The 25,486-nt window shown below is 42.3% G+C and overlaps 1 protein-coding gene across 2 annotated transcripts in view; it reads right to left on the reverse strand.

Moving 5' to 3' along the window:
* The window catches only part of MAN1B1 (mannosidase alpha class 1B member 1), a 64,294-nt gene that overhangs the window by 26,055 nt on the left and 12,753 nt on the right, over nt 1-25,486 (reverse strand). The window contains exons 3-12 of one of the 2 annotated variants that reach the window (XM_073599929.1): nt 21,324-21,457; nt 18,382-18,503; nt 16,890-16,999; nt 13,662-13,742; nt 11,138-11,323; nt 8,876-9,024; nt 7,966-8,154; nt 7,688-7,878; nt 6,257-6,377; nt 1,569-1,766 (exon numbers count right to left, since the gene is read on the reverse strand). In XM_073599929.1, the coding sequence (XP_073456030.1) occupies nt 1,569-1,766; nt 6,257-6,377; nt 7,688-7,878; nt 7,966-8,154; nt 8,876-9,024; nt 11,138-11,323; nt 13,662-13,742; nt 16,890-16,999; nt 18,382-18,503; nt 21,324-21,457 (1,481 nt within the window). The remainder of the gene's footprint in view (nt 1-1,568; nt 1,767-6,256; nt 6,378-7,687; nt 7,879-7,965; nt 8,155-8,875; nt 9,025-11,137; nt 11,324-13,661; nt 13,743-16,889; nt 17,000-18,381; nt 18,504-21,323; nt 21,458-25,486) is intronic. The other variant, XM_073599930.1, reaches the window with a different exon arrangement.

Here is a 25,486-nt window from a genome sequence, read left to right on the forward strand (position 1 = left end):
ATTCAGCCTAGTGCTGGGAAAAAGGTGTTGTTCCTGTATCAGGAATGCCAGTTGGCAACCCTTACATGTCCCACAGCTCGTGTCCTTGCAAAGTCTCCCTCCACACGCTGCTGCAACCAGACATGGACTGAGCTTACAGTGAAGACAACAGAGTAAGGTATGTGCATAGACTCCCTCTAGTGGAGAATTAAGGCATGACAAATTTTTTTTCCCTAATGGAAAAAATACATAGATGTTTTTAATACCCAAGTTACTTTCCGTACCTTATCCTCACCGCAGGATTGGCTGAATTAACAGACGATCCAACCTTCACCCATCACAGCGGGCTGCGAAGCAAACCTTCAAGGACTGGGTCCCTAAAACGGGGTTCCAACTGCCTTGGACCTGTAAAGAGCACCCCATCAGGAAGTTTAGGTAATGTAACAAGACCTAAGCCCTGGGTTCCTGGGGTCCAGCCCTACAAAGAGGCGTTACAGGCAAAACCACGTGCTTCAGATACGAGGCCCCAGGTACCATCCCTTTAGGCCTCAATGGCACTTTGGATGGATCTGGTCTTTATGGAATCTATATAAATCCAGCATGGATCCCTCCAGTGGAGCCTCAGAGCACATCTTCACTCGTGACCGACACCTTAGACACTGGCGAAAAAACTGATGTGCTCCTAGAAGGAGGAGGGGTTATATAGGGAGTAAACTTCCTTGATTAGGTATAACCAGTGTCAACACCTGAAGGTGGCCTATAACCCATTAGGCTCTGTGTCCCATGATGTATGATAAAGAAATCTAGTTACTATGTGATGCACAACCTCCTAAATTAAAAAAAAAAAAAAAAAAAAAACCCTCTTCACCTTCCCCCTGTATAATCAAATTCTCCTATAGGTGTGCTTCACATTCCCCTCAACCCATGACACTGCAGCTTACAGTGGGAAGGCTTCCAATCCAGAAAGCAGCATTGCCAATCCAAAAAGCTGTGGGCAGGTGCAGAATGACAAGCTACAGACTTAGGAATCAGTAGTTACAATGCTGACAGTCACACCCCTGCAATGTCTTTCACACAATCAACATGAGTGGCAACTCTGCTCTGAATTTAGGAGCATTGTCAAACACCATCACAGGAATCTGCATCAGGTAGACTTCACTGGTAGGATGAACAAGTAATTGTGCGAGTTTGCAGGGGGACTAGGAGGAAACTAAATGCAGATGTGCTTTTAAGTGTTACAGCACATATTTTTCTAATCGGAGGTCATAGTTCTACTTTAAGAATAAGGAGTGGTGGTTTAGCGTTAAAGGAAAACTATACATAACAAAAAGGATTTGCAAAGCATGATGGATTATCTAAAAAGACAGAACAGCAAACAAAGCTTGCATGAAGCGGTGAGCAGTCTGATGAGAGAAGATCCACTGATGTGATGTCTCATTACGTTCTATAAAACATAAAATCTAACTTTACCCAGACCTTCTTGATCTGCATACCAGTTCCTGTACAGGCTTTCAGAAAGTACTAAAGCCAAATAGAACAAACAGAAGCACCAGTAAATCAAAATCTGAAAATCACAGAGGAGCTCTCACCTTGACATCAATGTCTTTTCCCCCTGTTGACCCATGCAGGAAAAAGTGAGAGATCTCTGGGCTTAGACCTGTATCCATTTGTTTGTACATCTGGTAGCAGGTCTCCATTAGGGCCACAGCGGTTTCCATGTGATCACTAGTGATGCCGTTGTGGGCACCTAATGCCAAAGTACCAGGAAGGAAACACACCAGATGATCCTGTGAGCAGAAAACATTGGAATTACACAGCAGTTGTCATACAGTTTAAATAATCTTATAAAGACAATTACACAGCATACATTAAATCAGAGCATGCTCTAAAGGGAAACTTTAATGGTTTTGGGTCACTTGTTTAAAAACTGTGTTTTTTTTTTTAGTTTTTAACAGAGTGCAATCATTACAAAGATTTCCTAGTGCATTATAGATTTTCAAAAGACAACAGCATATGCAATGCATTATTTCATACGTACCTGAATAAACACACATAGCACCGTTTTATTTTTTTTAACACATAGTAAAATCCTTTTCTTGGAATGCATTGGTGGGAGGCACAGAAAATGTTTAACTTTTGAGGTTATGCTGCCACCTACAGAAGGTTCGGAGACTGGCAACTAAAAAAATATTGCAGGCCAGCCCAGGATAACCGCCTCCCACTAACAGCATGCCTCAATTATGACTTCAAGAAGAAAAAGATATTACAGTTAAACACAAAAATCAGATTTTCTTTCTTATCCCTTGAAAGAAACAAAGTCAAAATTCAGTACTTCCAAAAGCAGTCCAACTGCGGGGTGGGTAACAGCCAAAAAAACTTTAGTAGGCCCAAGAACACAACAGAGAACTGGGTACTGCCTTCAGCCTTCTAAAGGGACCCAACATCCACCTGGTAGAACAGAAAATGAAAATGTAAACAGGAGTCCAAGCGGCAGCCTTACAGATCTGGGAAACAGTTGCTTGATGCCAAAAAGCTCAAGAGGCCTTTACGGATCTAGTAGAGTGTGCTTTGACTTGTAAGGGTGAACCTGATCCTCAGAGATGCCCCTATTTCTTAGATCCTGGGCTTTAACAGCCATGGCATTAAAGACAAATGCCGTGAAGCAGGATGGCAAATTGGTCTTTCAGACAGATGATCCTGACAGTCTGGCAGTGCCCACAGAGAGTCTGCCAGAAGTCTTACCAAGCTGGCTGAAGACATTACCTGAGTGGGTCTGGAGCAGTGAGGATCACCACCATGCCCTCATCGATCCTGCGAAGCAAGCAAGAGAGGTTTCAGGGGCATACAGGCACAGATAAGAGAGCTATCTACTGTTTCTTCCGGAGGATCCTTGTACCTGAAGACTAACCTGTCCAAAAGGTCCACATCCATTGTCCCCAAGCCTCCAATATTGGTCCTAAAGCCCCTTTGGGTCTAGTAACCACTACCCCAGGTCCAGGTGCTGTCGGCTAAAGAAATCTGCTTCTCAATTGTCTGTCTTGGATTCAGATGGCTGACAAGACTGAAACGAAGTTCTGCCCAGGAAAGGATCTGATCTTGCCAGAGATCAGATCCTGAGAGACTTCTGTTTCCTCCCTGATGACTGATGTACTGCATCACCGTGGTGTTGATGATGTACTGTATCACCTGGTTCGAAAGACCCTCCAGGATAGTCCAACACTGCAGAGACAGGCAAATTGCCTATAGTTCCAGGATGTTGATCAGGAGACAAGACTTCTGCAATGACAAATCCTCTACACCGAAAGAGTACCAGATATGGTTTTACAACCATCATATTCATGATTAAGTGGAAGATAAGACCCACCAGATAGAACAGAGCTTTAAAATGGCCTTCCAAACACTAACTGGTTGGGTCCTTTAAAGTGTTTGCTAAGGCAGTGCACATAGCCACTGCCAGCCCCTCTGCTAGGATTACATGATGTATATACTATATGCCATTTTCTAAAATTCTTCTTATAAACACCGTTTTTCTTATCCCTGATCAGCGGTCAGGTGACCGTCAGGCGCCGTCTTCCTCCGATGTATGTGGGGAGCTGAGCTCTCCCTCTGACATCTGCCGAGCGGTCACATGACCTCCCTCTGTAATACAAACATTGGAGGAAGACAGCGCTGGGCGGTCACTTGACCGCTGATCGGGGATAAGAAAAACAGTATTTATAAGAAGAATTTTAGAAAATGGCATATAGTATTATACATCATGTAATCCTAGCAGAGGGGCTGGTAGTGATTGGAATCAGTATTGTGCAAGCTACTCAGGACAGTGATAGAAGGGGAGGGGTGGCTCACACAGTCACACACAGAGCTGACAGGGAGAGAGGGGAGGGGGGAGGAGGAGGACACAGGAGCAGAGAGGAGAGCTGCAGATGACAGAAGTACATAAACTGACCATGGTGTCAGGGCTCAGCAGCCCTGATTATCGTGGTCAGTTTACAGGGGGGGAGGGCTAGCCAGGCAGAATCAGCCAGGTGTTACGGGGGGGGGGCCAAATCACACAGTACTGGACATGATCGATTTTTTTATTTGGGTTAACAAATGCTTTAAGACAAGTACATTTTCCGCTGGTTTAGTAAGCATCTTGTTAGGATAGGACAAGTCTGGATCCACAGTGGGAAATCCTCAAACACACACATAAAAGTCTAATAAGTTACTGATGGGAGCAAATAACTTATAAGGATGCTCCTATAAAGAATAGTTGGAAAAGCAGACAGAGAAAGGCTTTGCAGACTTGAACCCTGAGACAGCACTGGTAGAAGCAACAGGCTGATACTCGAGTGGTGAACAACTGCACACTGCCTTTAATTGCAATAGACTGCGACTTCTCTGGGACAAGCTTATCAGTCAAGAGCAGGAACAACTCAGAATCAGACGGCCTCTGCAGCAAATGGTTTAGAAGCCAATAGAGCCACGGGTAAACCAGAAATAGATTCTGGAGGAGCAGTCATGGGAGCATGTTTGTGGCCTCTGCGATAAGAATCGGCATATAACTAGGCGATTTGGGCAATATCCATTGTGAAGACCTAAACAGAATGTGCAGAGGACCCAGCCACACGTGACAAAAGAAGAGGACTCTAGGGACAGAGTAGACTATGTAGGTAGAGGGCAATGCTGTATGCTGCAAGCAGCCCTGGTGCGATTTGTATAAGATAAGCTGGGGGCACCTGAAACAGCAGGACAGTCCCACCCATCTCATGTATAAAATCAGACAAGGAAATCAGATGCTTCCTTGATGCTGTATGGCACCAAGGACGATGTCAGCACTCTGTCCCACAGCATTAAGCCCTTCCATAGCCTTAAAACGTCATGACAAGAAAAAAAAAAAAAAAAAAAATCATCTGCACTTGGTCCAATCTTACTTACTTGATACAAGGCAAAATCTAAGTTATGGCAATTGTCACTGGACCTAGAAAGAGTTATGCAGCTAACGTTTACCAGAACAGAGTCTGGAAATTCCCCTTTGCAGAACTCAGTACTCGTAAGGTAATTTCCAGGCTATCCTCGCAATGTCCTTTCCAATGGGGTCTGGACACAGTACTCCAAAAACCAGCTAGACGGCAACCATGCCACACAGATGCAATTGAAGAAAACATTAAGAGTCTTGACTGAAAAAAAAAAAAAAAAAACAACAGTGAAAAAAGAGGCTACAATAAACGGGCTAGTGTTAGCCTTTACTATGGCACAGCTGGGGAAGGGATGTGCATCCTTCTTGGTACAATAGCTGCACTGGTAATAGGAGGGTTATACTGGCCTGGCTTAGTTTTTGTTTTGCAGTGTCCAATCCTCATAAAGGCAGCAGTATAACCTAAAGGTTAAAGACTACTACTACATTTTTATTTAATTTTTTTTTATTTTTTTTTAGCCCAGGCCATAAAAAAGGTAAATAAAGAAAATAAGTATAAAATCACTATACATTCCCTTTAAACTCCCAAACGACACCTAGGTGGTACATGTCAGGGTTTTGCATCGCTAAATTAACCTGTTCTTTGCCCATGCAGGCCAAAGCAGAAGTTTCACCATATTTCAGGCCACACCAGCCCATATCTGCCTTACCTTTACTCACTTGCCATTCCAGCTGCAGGATGCAAAGGAATGTAAATTCAATACAATCTCGTAGATACAACTTGGAGCTTACACAGGGCTGAAGACTCTATCCCCACCCCCCCATGTGATGTGTGAGTGTTGGGTGCCTGAGTAGTCAATCACCAGCACTATCCCATAGAATGAGGGGATCCAGTCACATGCTCCCCCTTACCTGGAAGTCCCGGATATGTTAGAGGCTAAACACAGAACCCTTGTGTGTGCGATTTTGGTGGGGACAACATTGAAGTGAACCCTATTGCTTTACCTTGTATTTGCAAATTATAGCTCCTCTTTAAGGTCATATACACCTGTATACATCTGAAATTTTGGGAAAAAGTTTCTTCAATGCACCCATACTTTCTCAATATGAAGAAAGTTCACAAAACAGGAAGAAAATACAAACTCCATGCAATAGCATTACTAAGGATAGTTGAGAGCAGGTACCCGGTACTCAGGTTGATGGCAATCGGCCACTACACAACATATGACTGTATTAAAAAAAAATTTTTTTTAAATAATCTCATTAATTGTAAGGAGCAAAATAGGAGCAGAACTGTATAACAAATACCTATAGTTTCCAGAACTTCTAAAAAGGGTAGCGACTCAAACAAGCAATTTAGAAACAAACACGAGAACATACCATTTTTGGGCTGAAGTGGCCATGAGACAGTTCACCCACAAAAGTCAATCCGCTGGGCTGCGACTTCCGGAGCAAATTCTTCTTAACCCCCTCAATGGCCTGCATATAGTCCTCCAAGAACCTGCAAATAAATACCCAGACTGTGCTATGAAAAGGAATTATAAAATTACCAGAATCACAGACTAACCATAATGATTTAGATACCTTGCATCATTATTTTACAAGGCTAGACAAGACAGCAATATGACATGATGCCCAATGTTTTATTGCAAAAAAAAAAAAAAAAAAAAAAAAAAAAAAAACCCTCATTGGGGTTTTTAAGTAATAATACAAAGTATGAAAGGTGCTCTCAAATAAAAGAATTCAACAATGGTAAGGCTAGAAAAGCAAATAAACAACAAACAGGATCACCAATTGGAGCAGAGGTGACACTGCAAGTGACATCACAAACCACAAGGCACAGGGAACTGTACATAACTTTAATGGAGACCGTAAGCTCCATCAGTAACACTACCACATATGGGGGGCATGCACAGATGGGAGCAGTAGAAGGAATAGGGCATTCTAGAACCTAAGACAGGAGTGAAAGGTGGGAGAGAAGAGTAAAGCAGACAGCAAAGAGAAGGAAAAAAGAGAAGAGGGAGGGAGCAGAATCCCATGCGGATCAGCCGGTTACAAAATACAAATATAAACGGTCAAATGGAGAGTAAAGGACGGTCTAAATTTCAGTGGTTGTTATAGGTTATACAAGGATGCCAAATCTTTAGAAATTTGCCAAGGGTGTCAGTAAGTATGGATGTGAGCTTTTCGTGGACCATGGTTGATGCCCAATAATTTACAACTGTCTCAAAGACAGCCTTTGGAAATTTAATACAGTGAATTATCATGTCCCCCAAACAAATGAATGGCTGGGGCGCCTTTATTAATTTGACACTTGAAGGCTACATTCACATTTCTGTGTGTGAGGAGTGGAGCGTGTTGGGCATAGGAGGTATACCATGTCTTCAGCAGTCCTCAGACTACATCCCACTGGCTGGTTATGGTCTGCAGCTTGCTGTAAACTGGCACCTGCAGTGAGAAAGCCCCGCATCCACTGACCATGGAGCGTTTTTTGTTTTTACTGCCACTGACAAACAATACAGGAGCCTATTTTTTTATCCAACTGACAGCGGGGTATTTTTTTATTTCCAATGTGAAGGGTATGTTTTACGCTCAATAAAGCAGGGGCATTTTTACCCCTACCGATACAGGGACATTTTGCCCTTTGTTTACAAAGTTTGAGGACCTCTATGCCCAATGTCATCTCCTAATAGACACAAAGCAAAAAGGATAACCTGTATTCCCATCTGAGGTGACAACATTTACTGTGCTGTCCCCAATAAACATAGCAAGACAACAAAATCGTTAGCTTTCTTTCTATAGGATGCTTACGTTGTCTCCTTCTTCCCACTCTGGAGCCACTGCTTCAATAAGTACTCATAATAGCTGTCAGCTCGGGCTCCCAAAGTGAAGACTCCAAGATGGCTGAACTGCCCGCTGTTTGTGTTAATAAACATGGGTACTAGGCCTTCCCGTTTTCCAGATAGAGTATGAACATGCTGGGTGACATGGTCCACCACTTTCTAGAGATGAAATGCATATTAGATACCACTTTAAACCATCACTGAAAAAAGTAGATAGCTTTTAAAAATAATAAATGCAAAATGTACCTTAAATGTTTCATCTCCTGTCAGTCGGGACAACTCCCGAAACTCCAGCTGGACACTGGTGACTTCAGCCACCGTGCTGTCCGAGGTCCAACGTGGTGGATGGGCGGTTCCTTTCCCAATGTTCACGTCAGAGTAAGGCACCTTGGATGGGGTGTTGAAAGCTGGCAGCAGGCGTGTGCCAATGTCTTTCTAAAGTTACACAGAAGATGGATTATAATGAGAATGTGTGAAGAAGTCTGAATTATTAACATTTTGAGACTTTTTGCTCATTCTGAAATGCTGAGCATAAATCTGCATCTGTTTAGGACCCATTTAAAGCCAATATTCCATATATACCTACAATCACCAGAAAGTGGCAAGTCTCACCAGAAATGAATTGCCTGCAAAGTCTCAAAACATTTCTGAGGTCTCTTCTCACAAAGCCTACTAAACAGATTTAACCCAACTTGCCAATAGCTACCAGCAGTGGTTACCTCCAAAATTGCAGGAACTGCTGTGCTTTCTGAACAGAAAGCCCAGCATGCAGGTATAATAAAGAGACATACCCTGTAAACAAGTACTTAAAGTCAACATGTTGGGAGTTTTCACGTCTTAAAGTGCTCCCTTCATCAACAGCGGGCATCTCAAGTGCTGGTTCACACCTCTGCAGATCATTTTACAGCCTCTGTGGTTACACTCTGGCCTGCCTCCTTCCAAACTCTGTGCTTCCTTATTGACCCACAAGGCCACTCATTGCATTTGGTGGCCAACTAGAAAGCTAGAAAGCTAGAAAGGTGAAAGGAAATGGGCCAGGGGGGCAAACACAAAAGTACCGATATCATTACACTGTACTAGACGCTGAACAAACTGGCACAAACAGACATCATGACAATTTAGGAAAAATGTGACAAGCAATGGAATAGAACAGTACCGCTTTATCCAGGAAAAGAGGGTCCTGGGTCAAGTGATAAGTGCTCAGCAGTCCTCCCAAAATCCGAATCGTACTCTCGAACAGATTGACATCAACATTCTTATCAAACGTCAGCTCGGTGGCCACCCACGCTCGGGCTTCCTGAAACTCTGAGACCACAGAAAATCAGTAAAGCCAACAGTACACTGATCTCAGGCAGTACCCAAAATACGATACAAACATTCAGTAATGCATTGCTTCCAAACAAGGCAGTGTACAAGGCCGGCCATAGATGGAGCGATATTCACTATCACACAGATAGTGTTGACAGGGGAATCCCTCCTGTGGAGCCATTGTGTTCTCACAGCCGCTGTCCCGTTGCTAGCAATAATCACATGTAAAATCTGTCAGGCTGGGTTTACCCAAGTTGATTGATCGATCAACTTGGGTACATTCAGCCTGCCCATTAATGGTTCAAATCGAGATTCAAACAGTCTATGGCCGACTTAAGGGTTTATTTAACCACTTAAGCCCCGGACCATTTGGCTGGCCAAAGACTAGAACACTTTTGGTGATTCAGCACTGTTGCTTTAACTGACAATTGCACGGTCGTGCGACGTGGCTCCCAAACAAAATTGATGTCCTTTTTTCCCCACAAATAGAGATTTCTTTTGGTGGTATTTAATCACCTCTGCGGTTTTTATATTTTGCGCTATAAGCAAAAGAAAGAGCGTCAATTTTGAAAAACTGATTATTTTTTACTTTTTGCTATAATAAATATCCCCCAAAAATATATATAAAAAACATTTTTTTCCTCAGTTTAGGCCGATACGTATTCTTCTACATATTTAAGGAAAAAAAAAATCGCAATAAACGTTTGTTGATTGGTTTGCGCAAAAGTTATAGCGTCTACAAAATAGGGGATAGTTTTATGGCTTTTTTATTAATAATTTTTTTTTTTTTTTTACTAGTAATGGCGCTGATCTGCGATTTTTATTGTGACTGCGACATTATGGCGGACAGATCGAACACTTTTGGCACTAATTTGGGACCATTCACATTTATACAGCGTTCAGTGCTATTAAAAATGCATTGATTACTGTGTAAATGTGACTGGTAGTGAAGGGGTTAACTAGGAGGGGGCGCTGCAGGGGTGTCCTATGGAGTGATTCTAACTGTGGAGGGGAGGGGCTACATGTGACACGACACTGATCACCACTCCCAGGAGCTGTGATCAGTGTCATTAGGCAGAATGGGGAAATGCTTGTTTACATCAGCATTTCCCCGTTCTTTCTCTCTTCGTGAGATGATCGCAGGTATCCCCGCGGACATCAAGTCCGCGGCACCCGCGATCACACTCACAGAGCTCGCAGCAGGGTGGCGCGCACATGACCATACAGCGGCAAATCTAAAAGGGACGTACCTGTATGCCCATTTGCCTGTCCGCGCCATTCTGCTGACGTAAATGTTCATGCAGCGGTCGGCAAGCGGTTAAAACACTGATATTTCGAAAAACATGTGGGCAGTTATTGCTGAGCTCTTGGCTGCCACACTGACCCATTTTCTGACTTATGACTTTTCACTGACTTGCTTGATTTGCTTTAATTTACTTGCTCCAGGTCAGTAACTCCTAGACAGACAGAGGGTCAACATAACAGCCAGGCAACCAGCATTTTGCAAGGCAGCAACTGTAGGGGGTCTTAATACATTTTACTTAAAAGGGCCAAAATGAGTATGTCCAGAAAATACAGGCACCAAAGGGTGACCAGCACGGAAGCTCTAAGCTTCTTTCTCCTAAGATGCAATCTGGTATGATCTCCTTTAGATCTACCAACATGTAGTATGAAAGTCTGCCTGACTGGTCACAAATGGATTGTGTACATTGGGCTTCTACTACATAGTTTTTGATAAATCCAACAATGGTTGTACAATCAGTGTGTGGTCATCTTATCCCCAACTACAGTCAAAAACCATCCCATTTATACAAAGTAAAGGTAGATGACCATTTCCCAATCCCTGCAAATTTGTCAGAATAAGAAAATAATAGGGATGTCCATGGGGTATAACAAAGCATAAAAGATCGATGGACTTACAAACAAAAAGCTATCAGTTGGGTTGGAAAAACTCATCAGGTAACCCATTGTACTCCTAAGACAGGAGAGGGGAGTCTTCTCTACTTCTCAAAAAAAAAAAAAAAAAATGCACAAAATGTTAAGTTGCCCCAGTAAGGAAAATAGAGAAATTTTGGCACTCTAATATCCAACAATCACTGACTGTACTCACCTTCTTTTAGGCCTAATATCCACATGGTGTCAAGAGCGTCTATGAGAGTGAGCCCAAGTCCAAACCATTCACTGTACGCCTTGGAGATCGGCTTCAGCTCGTCATGACCCCACGCAAACTGCTTGTAACCCTTCCAGGCATGTTGGAATGCTTCGATCACTGCCTCCTGGCGCTCACTGATGGGAACTAAAAGGCGATAAGTTAGCAATTCACTGGTCTTGTGTCACCAAAACAACTTTTGCAGGTTCAAATACAACAACACTTCATTATCTAGACTGAATGACAGTACCCAGACTAGACCAGGAACTCATCCTCCAATTCACATTTACATCTACATTCCTGAGGAGTTTATTTGTATGATGTTTTTGGAGCAGAACAATTCAGTGAAAAATATTTTACATTTTGTGTTTTCAAATAAAGCAATATACTTGCAATGCACTTAAAGTGTCACTAAAGGCAAAACTCTTTTTGTTAGTTTTTTGGATAGAGCAGAGAGGGATTAGAGCACAGGTCAGGTTTTATTCTGGTCTGTGTCCCTGGTAGGGATAATACCCCTCTCCCAATTGTCCCGTTTCCCATTATTACCTATGTGAAAATAGAAGAAAATCTCAAATTTTGGGTTGACATGAGAACAGTAATGCCCTGTAAACACGGTCGGACATTGATCGGACATTCCGACAACAAAATCCATGGATTTTTTCCGATGGATGTTGGCTCAAACTTGTCTTGCATACACACGGTAACACAAAGTTGTCGGAAAATCTGATCGTTCTGAACGTGGTGACGTAAAACACGTACGTCGGGAGTATAAACGGGGCAGTAGCCAATAGCTTTCATCTCTTTATTTATTCTAAACATTTGTGGCACTTTGTGCGTCGGATTTGTGTACACACGAACGGAATTTCCGACAACGGATTTTGTTGTCGGAAAATTTTATAGCAAGCTCTCAAACTTTGTGTGTCGGAAATTCCGATGGAAAATGTGTGATGGAGCCCACACACGGTCGGAATTTCCGACAACAAGGTCCTATCACACATTTTCCATCAGAAAATCCGACCATTTGTACGGGGCATTAGAGGGGAAATCTTCCAATGGGGACACTAGTTCTGGTGACACACTGGGATTCCCTCACTTTGGAGGGATTTCTTCTCAATTTCTGTTTTGGTTATGGGACAGGAAGGGAAGAGAAATCTTTGCAATAGGGCACAGATTGGGGGGAAAAAAAAAAAAAAAAAAAACACAACTGGCAGGAGTTGTAACCCCTCCCACTCTAGTTCTTTAGTGACACTTTAAATCCCCATTCAGTGCATCTGCTAATTTGGCCCATGGCGTGGGTTAAATGCACATTTGGCTAGGGGGGAAAAGAATAAGTACAAAATACGTATTGTATTCATCAGTCCCATGGAAACTGCTGCTCCCAATTATGGGTGGGTTCTCGAGTTCAAGTACCAATAGCAAGCTTTGGGGAACTGCTCCCATGGAAAGGAGGAGGCCTGGTTTTTGGATATAGTGCTGTCTGGAGAAGTTTTTTCTCTCTGTCCCGATGACCACTGTCACCAGTGCAGAAAGTGATGGGAAATCCAACATTAGGTTGGAGATATAAAGAGCAGAGCACAGGGCAATGTCAGAAAATAGACAAACTTTTTTAAAAACAAAATAAGTATCCGATTACATGAATACCCATGGATCCTGGATCTTTTCTTCTTTTACCTGTCCCCCTGCTACATCCGGTGAACCAATGACTCTGCTTCTTACTCTAGCTGATACTCTCTAATGTGCATGTAAGTGGATGCCTATTTTACATTTTAAAAAATATGCATAGTTGCTGACATTGCCCTGCGCTCTGCTTTTTACATCTCCTGTTCTGAGGCTGGATTTTCCCATGGTGGCTTGTGTTAAGAAGAAGAAGAAGAAGAAAGAATCACATCTCTGACGGCGTATAGTCCAAAACATATATTGGCGTTGATTTTTACCAAAACCGGAGCACTCAGAATCTGGTACAGCTGAGCATGGTAGCCAATCAGCTTATAACTTCAGCTTGTTCAATTAAGCTTTGGCAAGAAAACCTGGAAACTGGTTGGTTTCTATACAGAGTTGCACCAAATTTTGCGCTCTCTGGTTTTAATAATTAACCCCCATAGTGTTGGTTTCTTTTATGCCAATTGTACACCTTTAAGTTTCTGTGCTACACCAGTTCACTTTTAGCACACTACAATTTGTTTTATTTTTTGGGGGGGAAATTCAACATTGTATAGTTACTATATATTAGAACAGGTGGTCCTCAGATGTCATTTTTATTATCATTTCTTATTTTTACTACAGATATATTTTGATAACAAATAATTATGAATAAGACAAAAGTCTGAAATTCATAAATGCTCTGTATATTTCTTTTTAAACCGGTTGATTAAAGAGCAAACATTTGAGCAGTACCAGGGAATATCAAAAATTTTTGAGACCAGTTTTGTAACACGCCAACAGATGACAGCAGAAGGCTGTAAGCACTGTCACAGGGAGCACCAACCTTTGTAAGTCAGTTTGCCAAAAGACATTGTCATGTGTACATCGGGAGCTGTGCAACTGGTGCAATTTTCTTTCCTTCGACCTGTGGAAAGAAAATTGCACAATGTATGGCCTGCTAATGCAGAACGGTTCCATAGTAAAGACCTTATTCGCAGCTCAGTGCAAAATTTAAAAAAATAAAAAAAATAATTGTTGGCAGGCAGGTGGGAACATTAACTGCAAAAGAGACATACATACATAAAGAGACTCTTCTGCAATAAAACCACTTTCACTGGCAATTCATTTTTTCTCCACTAACGTTTCACATTAAGACCACTAGGCAGTTCCTAGCAACACACAACTGCCTACTAAGGCAAAGATGAAAGCATAGAGAATTCACAGCAATCACTTTTTTTTTTTTTTTTTTAGTAAGCCTAAATAACTACACAAAGCAAAAATCTGATTGGTTGCTGCCTTACATCACAGCTCTCCAAGGTATATAATTAACAGCCTACATTAGGTACACAAACCTCAGTGAAAAGAACCTCAGTTGCTAAAAGAACAAAAATGTACAGAAAACCGTGCCAATCATTCAGCTGCAGAGGAGTTAAAGGATACTTTCACCTTTAACAACACGATACACCCATATTCAGGATGTAACATGTTATGAATGCACTGGACCCTGCACCCCCTCGATCCCAGCTGTGAAAGCAGACTCGGGATCTTGTCCCAGTGCCTGCTAACAGAATTTTAAAAAAAGATGCGAGGCTCTGCCCACGTCACTCATTCACAGTTCTCTGAATGGAAAACGACAAGGTCCGGCAGTCTTTGCAGTTGTCAGCTTGTAGTTTTCAATGAACTGCCATGGCGCTGTGAGCACTGTGGTAGTTCATTGATTTGGTCAGACTGTATCAGTGTCCTCGTACAAGGAATCCGATACACTGACAGATCTGAAGGAGACCTGCATGGCACGGTGCATTGCTATACAGGCTCCTGCAACAAAACATACAGTCAGGTCTATAAATATTGGGACATCTACACAATTCTAATCTTTTTGGCTCTATACACCACCACAATGGATTTGAAATGAAACGAACAAGATGTGCTTTAACTGCAGATTTTCAGCTCTAATTTGAGGGTATTTACATCCAAATCAGATGAACAGTGTAGGAACAGTTTGCATATGTGCCTCCCACTTTTTAAGGGACCAAAAGTAATGGGACAATTGGCTGCTCAGCTGTTCCATGGCCAGGTGTGTGTTATTCCCTCATTATCCCATTTACAAGGAGCAGATAAAAGGTCCTGAGTTCATTTCAAGTGTGCTATTTGCATTTGGAATCTATTGCTGTCAACTCTCAATACGAGATCCAAAGAGTTGTCACTATCAGTGAAGCAAGCCATCATTAGGCTGAAAAAACAAACCCATCAGAGAGACAGCAAAAACATTAGGTGTGGCCAAATCAACTGTTTGGAACATCCTTAATAAGAAAGAACGCACCGGTGAGCTCAGCAACACCAAAAGACCTGGAAGACCACGGAAAACAACTGTGGTGGATGACCGAAGAATTCTTTCCCTGGTGAAGAAAACACCCTTCACAACAGTTGGCCAGATCAAGAACACTCTCCAGGAGGTAGGTGTATGTGTGTCAAAGTCAACAATCAAGAAGACTTCACCCGAGTGAATACAGAGGGTTCACCACAAGATGTAAACCATTGATGAGCCTCAAAAACAGGAAGGCCAGATTAGAGTTTGCCAAACAACATCTAAAAAAGTCTTCACAGTTCTGGAACAACATCCTATGGACAGATGAGACCAAGATCAACTTGTACCAGAGTGATGGGAAGAGAAGAGTATGGAGAAGGAAAGGAACTGCTCATGATCCAAAGCATACCACCTCATCAGTGAAGCATGGTGGTGGTAGTGTCATGGCGTGGGCATGTATGGCTGCCAATGGAACTGGTTCTCTTGTATTTATTGATGATGTGACTGCTGACAAAAGCAGCAGGATGAATTGAGGGCAATATTATCTGCTCATATTCAGCTAAATGCTTCAGAATTAATTGGACGGTGCTTCACAGTGCAGATGGACAATGACCTGAAGCATACTGCAAAAGCAACCAAAGAGTTTAAGGGAAAGAAGTGGAATGTTATGCAATGGCCAAATCAATCACCTGACCTGAATCCGATTGAGCATGCATTTCATTTGCTGAAGACAAAACTGAAGGGAAAATGCCTCAAGAACAAGCAGGAACTGAAGACAGTTGCAGTAGAGGCCTGGCAGAGTATCACCAGGGATGAAACCCAGCGTCTGGTGATGTCTATGTGTTACAGACTTCAGGCTGTAATTGACTGCAAAGGATTTGCAACAACGTATTAAAAAGTGAAAGTTTGATGGATGATTGTCAATCTGTCCCATTACTTTTGGTCCCTTAAAAAGTGGGAGGCACATATACAAACTGTTGTAATTCCTACACCGTTGACCTGATTTGGATGTAAATACCCTCAAATTAAAGTTGAAAGTCTGCAGTTAAAGCACATCTTGTTCGTTTCATTTCAAATCCATTGTGGTGGTGTATAAAGCCAAAAAGATTAGAATTGTGTCAATGTCCCAATATTTATGGATCTAACTGTACTAAATGCACTTTTTTTTTTATCTGCAAAAAAAATGTTCATGGATTATTTTTTGCTAATAAGTGAACTTATCCTTTAAATTAGAACTATAGGCCATTTTTATTTTTGATTTCAGAGTACGGGATTGTTATAACCCCTGTCAGTTTTATTTTTGCCAACTGTTTCCCCATTCGGGAGACTTCCCTTCACTTCCTGTCTAATAGCCAAAACAGGAAGTGAGAAGAAATTCCTCCAAAATGAAGAAATCCCAGGTTGTCACCAGGGCCACCAGAACTAGTGCTCCCGTTGGAGGATTTCCCCTCTACTCCTGTTCTGATAACAACCCAAAATGTCTTTCTTTTTTTTTTCAACTTTCGCTGATATTGGTAAAAAGGACCAATAGAAAGGTGGAATCTCCCTAATGGGGACACAGACAGCAATAAAAACTTTACAGGTGTTCTAATCCCTCTCCATGCTATCCACATCTAAAACAAAAAAGAAAGTTTTCTTTTAGTTATACTTTAAGTTCTCAGACAGTAGTAAGGCATGCTGAGACTGGTAGTTCTATCACAGCTGAACAAACACAGCTAGCACAAGTTCTGCTCTAAATGGTGATCTTGTATCTCACATAGACAATACCTGGTTCCTTCTGATCTACTACGTCTTGAGCAGGAGGTTTAGTGGCTTCCGGAGCTTTGTTTGGAGTCGGTCCCAAGGTCTGGACTGGTTCAATCACGGCTCCCCTCCAGCTGTATACAAACACAAACATGAAGCTGAGAAATACATATTGGTCATATAAGCCTAACATTCCCGAGAAGAAAATAATCCTTCATGTAGAACAAATACAGCAACGAACAATAGTAGTAACAGAACTCGATCGAGTGTTTTCTTTTATCATCAAGTAGATGAACTGTTTCTGAACACATGCTGGAATGCAGCACTACTCGACCACAGGCGGTGACAGTAGCAAATCGCAGCACCGGAGCAGCGTCTGACCGGTTTTTGCACATGAGTGACAAGCTTTTGAAGTGTCAGAAACAGATTCCAATGGAACGAGTTATGTCTCAACTAAAAAAAAAAAGCAGCCTAAAAACAGTCACCTACACCACGCAGTTAAACTAAACTGAAATCCTCAGAACTGTGATTAAAAAGTGCGTCAAACAGAAAGCAAGCGTCATCCACACAAGCCCTGACTCTAATATTACAGAAGAGGTTCTTCAGGTTAAAAACAGGATAGCAAACATACTCACAAATTTCATCCAAGTATCATGTTAATAATAACTCTTTCATAAATAAACAAAGCCTTACTATAGGTCAATGCTTGTACAATGCTTCCATTTAGAACTGAGCAGATTACTGGAACAGGTTCTGGTGAATCCAGTAATGGCTGGCAGCTCTCTCACTGCCTGTTATTTTTTAAATTTGGCATGTGGTACTTCCAATTCAAGAACTCCATGTGATGCCTTTTCTGACATAAACATAAAATCTGCTTCTATGGCCATCAAAGATGACAGCTTTTGGCAAATCTCTTTTGAAGTGAATGATTCTTTCCTTGAGCATTTGAGTAATGCAAAACCCCACCGGCAGAGGTCTCCCTGCCCATCGCCATACACCACCGGCAGATGTCTCCCCACCCGTCACCATACACCCTCGGGCAGAGGTCTCCCCGCCCGTCGCCATACACCCTCGGGCAGAGGTCTCCCCGCCCGTCGCCATACACCCTCGGGCAGAGGTCTCCCCGCCCGTCGCCATACACCCTCGGGCAGAGGTCTCCCCGCCCGTCGCCATACACCCTCGGGGAGAGGTCTCCCCACCCGTCGCCATACACCACCTGGCAGAAGTTCTCCCTGCCCGTCGCCATACACTGCCTGGCAGAGGTCTCCCCACCCGTCGCCATATAGGACCAGTAGAGGTCTCACTGCCATCACAATACCAGTCTCATCAACTGTTGCAATATAGAAACAGCACGGCTTTCACCGCAACATAACACCAGCAGGTATTGCTGCCTGCCAAGATACAAGACCCACAAATGTTTCACTGTCTGTTATGAGCTGAGCAGACGATTATTTGGAAAGCCCCCCCACCCAACTGGATTTCAGCAGTGCCTTTAGTTCACACCCTTCTTGTCTACCTGATGACAGGTTCATTGTTTTCAACCTCCGCCGGCCTCTGCTCATTATCTTCAAGTGTTTGGCTCTTTGTAGGAGGTGGACGTAAAATTGGTGGTCCGCGCTTGTTTGGTCTCTTATTTTTCTAGATGAAGGAACACAATTAACATTTTAGAGTCCAAATAAAAAAAAGAACCACAGAGAATAGCGAAAAGAGAAAAAAAAAAAAAAAAAATCTAATCTTACAGGGCTACTTAGAAACACCTGATCTTAATAAGTAACTATGGGGATTTAGTCACGCCATATGGCCATACCATGCTTAAGCCCACCACTGCATCAAAGTGCCCCATTTTCAGTAGGTCCTACAATATTCATAGAAAGAACGATATATCGCACTTTTCTTAACCATGGGAGAAGTGTGCTAGCTGCAGATTCCACTGCTTAAACTGCACTATAAAAAGGAACTCCTCCTATAACTACCTACTGGTGGACACTGATAATGAAATACTGGTGGAGAGTGTGGTGGCCACCCCAGGAAGTCTGGAATTGATATTGGACTTCCAAACAGGCATTTCCAATTTTCTCAAACATATTCCATTACATAAACAGTCAGTAATGTGTCCAAGCCACATACAAATGTTGCACAAACTGGCTGACCACTAGGGCAGGCTCAATGGACTGGAGAATGGCAAGTGGAAAGCATGGGAAAGTCATGCCCTGGTAACAATGTAAAAACAAAATCAGAGAGGGGCACAGATAGAACATTTCTGTCTTATAAAAGGTGAAAGCAGGCATCATATGGTGTCTGCTGTTTAAGTGCACCTGTGCCAGAACTAGGGCTGGAGAAAAAAAAAAAAAAAATCGATTTTTTTTTTCACCGCGCCGGTCCTGAGGAGCTGCGGGCAGTTTTCAGCCTAGTCCGCGAGGCCGGACGCCACGGACTAGGCCGCAGCCTAAAAACTCCTGCCCACAGCTCCTCAGGAAGGGTGCTGTGTCCAAAAAAAAACAAACTCGATTCGAATCGTGAATCGAGTTATTTTTTTTTTTTTTTAATTAAAGCGCAGATTTTTTTTTTGAGAAAATCGCCCAGCCCTAGCCAGAACTATGAACATTAAAGTATTTATATATTATTATTATTTATATATTCATAAGCAGTAATATAACTTTTTTAAAACAAGCCCCCACTGACCTCTAAAGCTGCCTGTACCACGAAGTAATCAGCCTTTTGCCCCCCACGTTAACAAATATGCGTGGCGGCAAAGAGGATTGACTTTAACACTCACACATACATGTCCATGTGGGCAGCAGAGCTTTCTGTGACTCAGCTGAGAAATGCAACTCTCAGTCTCTAACATCTACTATAAAATAAAACCATGCAGCGCTGTACAGTGTCAAAAATGCATATAGATTTGTGTTTTTAATTCTACCATCTACTGCCACAGCGCTATATGGGTTCTTTGGCAGGTAAGGCTTCCATAATGTGAAAATAAGCTGTGCACACTTGCACATTATGGCTAAAGACCTTTATGTTTAGTCTAGAGTTTTGGAAGAAAACAGCCTGTGTGCAGCATGATGAGGCACTTGCACCAACATGGCTCCCGGATGTAAATACACAGATGATTTTGCGATTGTTAATACCATAAATAACCTGTGTATGTGTTCTTGGCACATTGGAAGCCTTTTTCTACATTACATTTAAATTGAGTTAATAAGAAAAGCAAGTGTGGAGTCATCTGATCTCTTTCTGTGTATGATAAGGAGATAAGTGCAGGCTTTCATTTAACCACTTCCAGCCCAAGCCAATTCTGGCACTCCTCTCCTATATTTAAAAAAAATATATATATATTTTTTTTTTGCTAGAAAATTGCTTAAAAGGTTTTTTTTTTTTATCTTAATGCATTCTATCCATTCTATCTCCCTCCTGATTGGCTAAAAGCAGTGGCGCCATTGGCTCCCGTTACTGTCAGTCAGTCAGTCAATCAGGAGATAGAGGGGGTGGGGCGAACTACAGCTCTGTGTCTGAATGAACGTAGGGAGCTGCAGCTCTATTAAAAAAAATATTTTTTTTTTCTTTATTCAATTTTTTTATTTTAACACTTTCCCTTTCATTTTTTGATCCCTTTTAATCCTATTACAAGGATTGTAAACATCCCTTGTAATAGGAATAGTGCATGACAGGTCCTCTTTACGGAGAGATCTAAGATCTCCAAGTCCCCACATATCTCCTCTATGCTGGAAAGCCTAAGGAAAACGACAGTGTTTACATCTGCCGGCGCCGGAGGCAACGTTGCTTCTGGCCTCCAAGGGTCATAGAGATCTCTTGGGGTAATTGAATGTTGATAAAAAATATTACATCTCCTTTGTCAGCGCTAAAATTTTCTGTAAAATTCAATGCAATATGGCAACCTAAAAAGGGCTTTGTATACAGCTGGTGTCATAATTAGACCCTTTGCACAACTGCTATAACAATAGGAATGTAGAAGTAAGTTGTGGTTGTGAGTACCAAAGTTTATTTAACCGAATATCTATTTCTGTGAAATCAATTGGGCTTTAAATACACACTGGCCTACGAAAAGGCTGCGCCTGCTCACACCATGCCCACACTAGATTTGCACCGGAACACGCTGTGTGTTCTTGTGCTATTCAACCTGCATGCAAAATGCCAACACCACCCCAAAGGAAGTGCATTTGCCCACACCAGACCGCATGGTACTTTTGTACTATGCAATCTGGTTACAGTGCGTTTTAAAAGTAGTGTATGCACTACTTTTAGCACACAACAGTGCAATTTAAGGGCATTCAAAATGAATGGCTTTCAAATCGCACCGCACAGAGCCACATTAAAATTGCATGCAAACTGATTTTGCTGTGAATCTTTTCCTTACAGTATATAGCAAATGTATTCTCTTGAAACAAAAATCTCCCTGCCCCCCCCCCCCCTCCCCTCCCAAAGCTGTCACTGCACCTGCAGAGGAGGCTTTGGTAGCTTGAGATCAGGTTCCTCAGCTTCTTTGGGAGCCGGTAATCCTGCAGGAGGTACATGATGAAATCCGGGTATATCTTGACCTTCATAAGTCCCATCCAACTGGCTGGTAAAACCTAAAAAAGCAAGAATTGCAAACAAACAGAGGTAGAATAAAGTTTATGTAACCTGCTATTTACTCAAGCCATGTTTTTGTTTGGTGGCTTAGCAACATTTAATAGTGGTCACGAATACACTATGGTGGGGCAGACATTTTCCAAAGCTCACAGGTTGATTTCTAAATATATGGATGTAGGTTACTTCTGCTGTGTGTCCCCAAGAGACGGCACAACTGAAGGGTCAACATGTCATGCTTTTTGTGGCCTACCATATATCCAGAGCTTATAAAATAAAATACTATTTGTTACATAGATTGTGGATCCAATGCCAGGCTCCTGTCAATGGACTATAGGTGCTACAAGTCCCTCTGACACTGTGGAAGATGGGACTTGTAGTTCATTCACAGATCTCTGTGAATACATGGCATGGTTGTGCAGATGAAGCTGCTTCATTTTCAGAAGTGACAGCAGCTGCTGGAAGAAAAGAACCCCAACAGCTGCTGTCACTTCTGAAACTGGAGCAGCTGTCATTGATGGAATAGAGTCAGCATTTAAAATAAAGAGATGCAGACTCAATGGGCCATTTTTTGCCATCACTCTTCTACGTTTCCATAGTTTATGTATTGGCCCCAAAAAAACAAAGCACCATTCTCTAGGACCCTACAAGAGAGCTTGTATAGATAGAAATAGTTGTGCTGACGTTTCTGATCTCCAGCTTGCAAATGCTATCTGCTGTTCTTCCTCCACATTAGGTACTTTGTGGGGGAGATTTACTAAAACTCTGGTGCAGCTCTGCATAGAAACCAATCAGCTTCCAGGTTTTATTGTCAAGCTTAATTGAACAAGCTCAAGTTAGAAGCCAATTGGCCAACATGCACAGCTGTACCAGATTTTGAGTGCTCCCGTTTTAGGCTAGGTTCACACCTGTGCGGGGCACAGTTTGGCGGGCACGAGAGCCAATTCATCTGAATGGGCTGCCGTGCCCTGCGACACACTAGAATCAAGTCCCTGCACTATTTTTTTAAATTGCAGCTCACACGGGAACGGAGGTTCTCAGTACAGGTGTGATTTCAAGTGCGGGCGGCATGCCATTAGGATTTCTGTGTGTGTGGTTGCGGCTGCCAGTATTTGTGCAGGTCCCACCTGCACAGATGTGAACCTAGCCTTAGCAAATCTCCCCCTGTGGGTCAATGATACAGATAAGTCAAGAAACCATACAAAGATGTCAGGAATGCACACATGTTCAATGTAAGTGACTGTGAAAGAGCTTGATTAGCCAGCAGAGAAAGCCCCTTCCCCATGTAAAGCACCGTACACGGGCTTAATGCCGTGTGTATGCCACCCTGTCCGACAGAAGCCGGCCGACTGACGATCAGCGCACTCAGCCAATGGCGCAGAGCGCTGATCAGAGTGTTCTGGCAGAGTGGCTATGCCCCTGTCGGAACACAACAGCATAGCAGGAGAGATCGCTGTACTAACTTTGCATAGTTAGTACAGCAGCTCTACATGGAGCTGACAGTTTTTTGGGTTTTTTTTCATTCAATACAAAAAAAAAAAAAAAAAAAAAAAAAACCTCATGGTGTGTACCAGACTTTAGGATGCGTTCACATGATGTCACATTGATGAGATTGTTGTATGTGGCGCTGAAGGTTCGACCTGGTTCCATTCATAGCCCTTTTCTGGCATCTTACGGCCCTAATTATCTGACTTGTAATTACCACTTGTGGGGCCGTTCATATAGAAAATAAAAGTTGGAAGCTTGTAATTACATGTGTCCTACACTAAATTAATACAGCATGACAAGGGATTATATAACATTGACATACACCAAGCAAGCAATTATTAGATCACTTGCATATTCATACAATTATCCACTCATGTGAAAGCAGCATAATATCATGAAGATACCAGTCAGGAGGTTCAGTTCTTCAAAATTAGAATGGGGAAAACTGATCTTAGTGATTATGACTGTGGCATGACTGTTGGTGTCAGATGGGTTGGCGGTATTTTAGTATTTCTGCAATTCAGGATTTTCATGTAAAACATTCTCTAGAATTTACCAAAAATGATGCGGAAAACAAAATGCCTCGATGAGGCAGCAGAATGGCTAAAGTATTTGGAGCTCACAGAAATACTATGAGAACTCAGATAAGCACTCTATATAACTGAGGGGAAAAGCATCTCCTAATGCACATCAATGGGCTACAACAGCAGAGGACCACGCCAAGTTCCACTCCTGTTCACCAGGAGCTAGAAAACGGAGGCACAGTGGGTACAGGCTCACCAAATCCTGAGAGCTGAAGGATGCAAAAATGTAGATTGGTCTGATGAATCTCGATTTCTGCTGAGGTACAGCTGGTAAGCCAGTCGCAGGAACTGCATCCCATGGAACACTTTTGGGATATGGTAAAAACAGGGTTTTGCAGCATGAATGTGTAGCTCAAATCTGCAGAAATTGTGTCATACAATTATGTGAGCATAACCGCCACAAGGAAGATTTGTGGAATCCATGCCAGAAACAACTGAAGTTCTATACAAGCAAGTGAGGCCCTACCCATTATTAGTATACAAGTGATCTTAATAAAATTGCTTAGTGAGGACAACATTTTTTTTTTTTTTTTTTTTACAGGTAAAGAGATCAAAGAGCATACAATCAAAGACTTGAAAGGAAAGAAGCGAATGAACATTACCAGTGGTTTAAAAAAGGTACAATTCCAAAGTGCTATATTCAAGGTATCAGTGAATCTCAACACATGAGAGTACCAGCATTAAATGGATATCAGTAAATCAAACACAGGTGAGGAAAGAGTTAGAATAGGGTAAAGAGAACAGAAAGTGGGAGGAGAGAGAAGGTAGAAAAGAAGAGTTCCGAGCATTATGAATAAACATAAAATTTCAAAAACACCAATTGTGTGCATACAATGAGCAACCAAACACACAGTGCAGACATCATTTCCAGGTAAGCAGATGTAGATTTAAGGTTTATGCACACTGGGCAGCGGAAAAAATTCAGAACTGCTGGTATATAGCAGCATAAAAACGTTCCTATGGAGCATACTGTACACGCGTTTAGGTGAGTTTGCGTTTATAAGTGTCCCCCCCACCCCCACAAAACAGTAGATCAATGTACACCTAAAAAGACTTTATGCGCCTAAACACAGCGTTTAGGCATGCCAAGCATTTTTTTCTGTCCGAATGCTCTCCACAAACATTCACTTGTTGTTGGGTTTTTTATTTAGCTTGTAAATGCTCCTCTACAAATATGCCTGTAAAAGCCTAAATGTGCACGGACACATAGGCTAATATGGAGTTGCTTCAACAGGCTGAAAAAAAATGTAAAGAAATAAAAACGCCTAAAGCCTGTATAAGCAGCATTTATTATGCCCAGTGTGCATGAGGCCTTAAAAGGTAAACCAACAAGCCCATACTTTGCAGAAATTAGATTTTTTTTTTTTTTTAAGAACACATAAGACTCACAGGTTTAGTGTCTGCCAAGAGCTTTCCGTTAATAATAACTTAAAATACATGCCCTAAAGCCTAATACACACTGGCCGAAACCATGTGTACCGCCATCTCTTGACAGAAGCCAGGCTAACATGTCAGAACATCAGCATTTGATCAGCGCTTGCAGTCAATGGCTGCAAGCGCTAATCTGTGAATTCTGGCGCACAGGGGGGAGCCTTTGCTGGGTCAAGAAAACCTCCCCGCTGTCAGTATTCAAACAAACAACAGGGGAGAACATACTTTCTACACTGCTTGTGTTGGTATGGGGATATGTCAGTTTTTTTCATTCAACCTGCTGGCTGGAAAAAAAAAAATTGTCAGTGAGTACCCAGCATAAGTTCAGTCAGTACTTAAAGTGATTGTAAAGGCAGACATTTATCTTAATGCATTCTATGCATTAAGATAAAGTCTTCTGTGTGCAGCAGCCCCTCTAATACTTATAATACTTACCTGAACCCCCTCTCGATCCAGCGATGTTGCATGAGACTGGGCTGCCCGGGACTTTCCCTCCTCATTGGCTTAGACAGCAGTGAAGCACCATTG

Source organism: Aquarana catesbeiana, linkage group LG09 (genome assembly GCF_042186555.1).
Source record: "Aquarana catesbeiana isolate 2022-GZ linkage group LG09, ASM4218655v1, whole genome shotgun sequence".
NCBI lineage: Eukaryota > Metazoa > Chordata > Amphibia > Anura > Ranidae > Aquarana > Aquarana catesbeiana.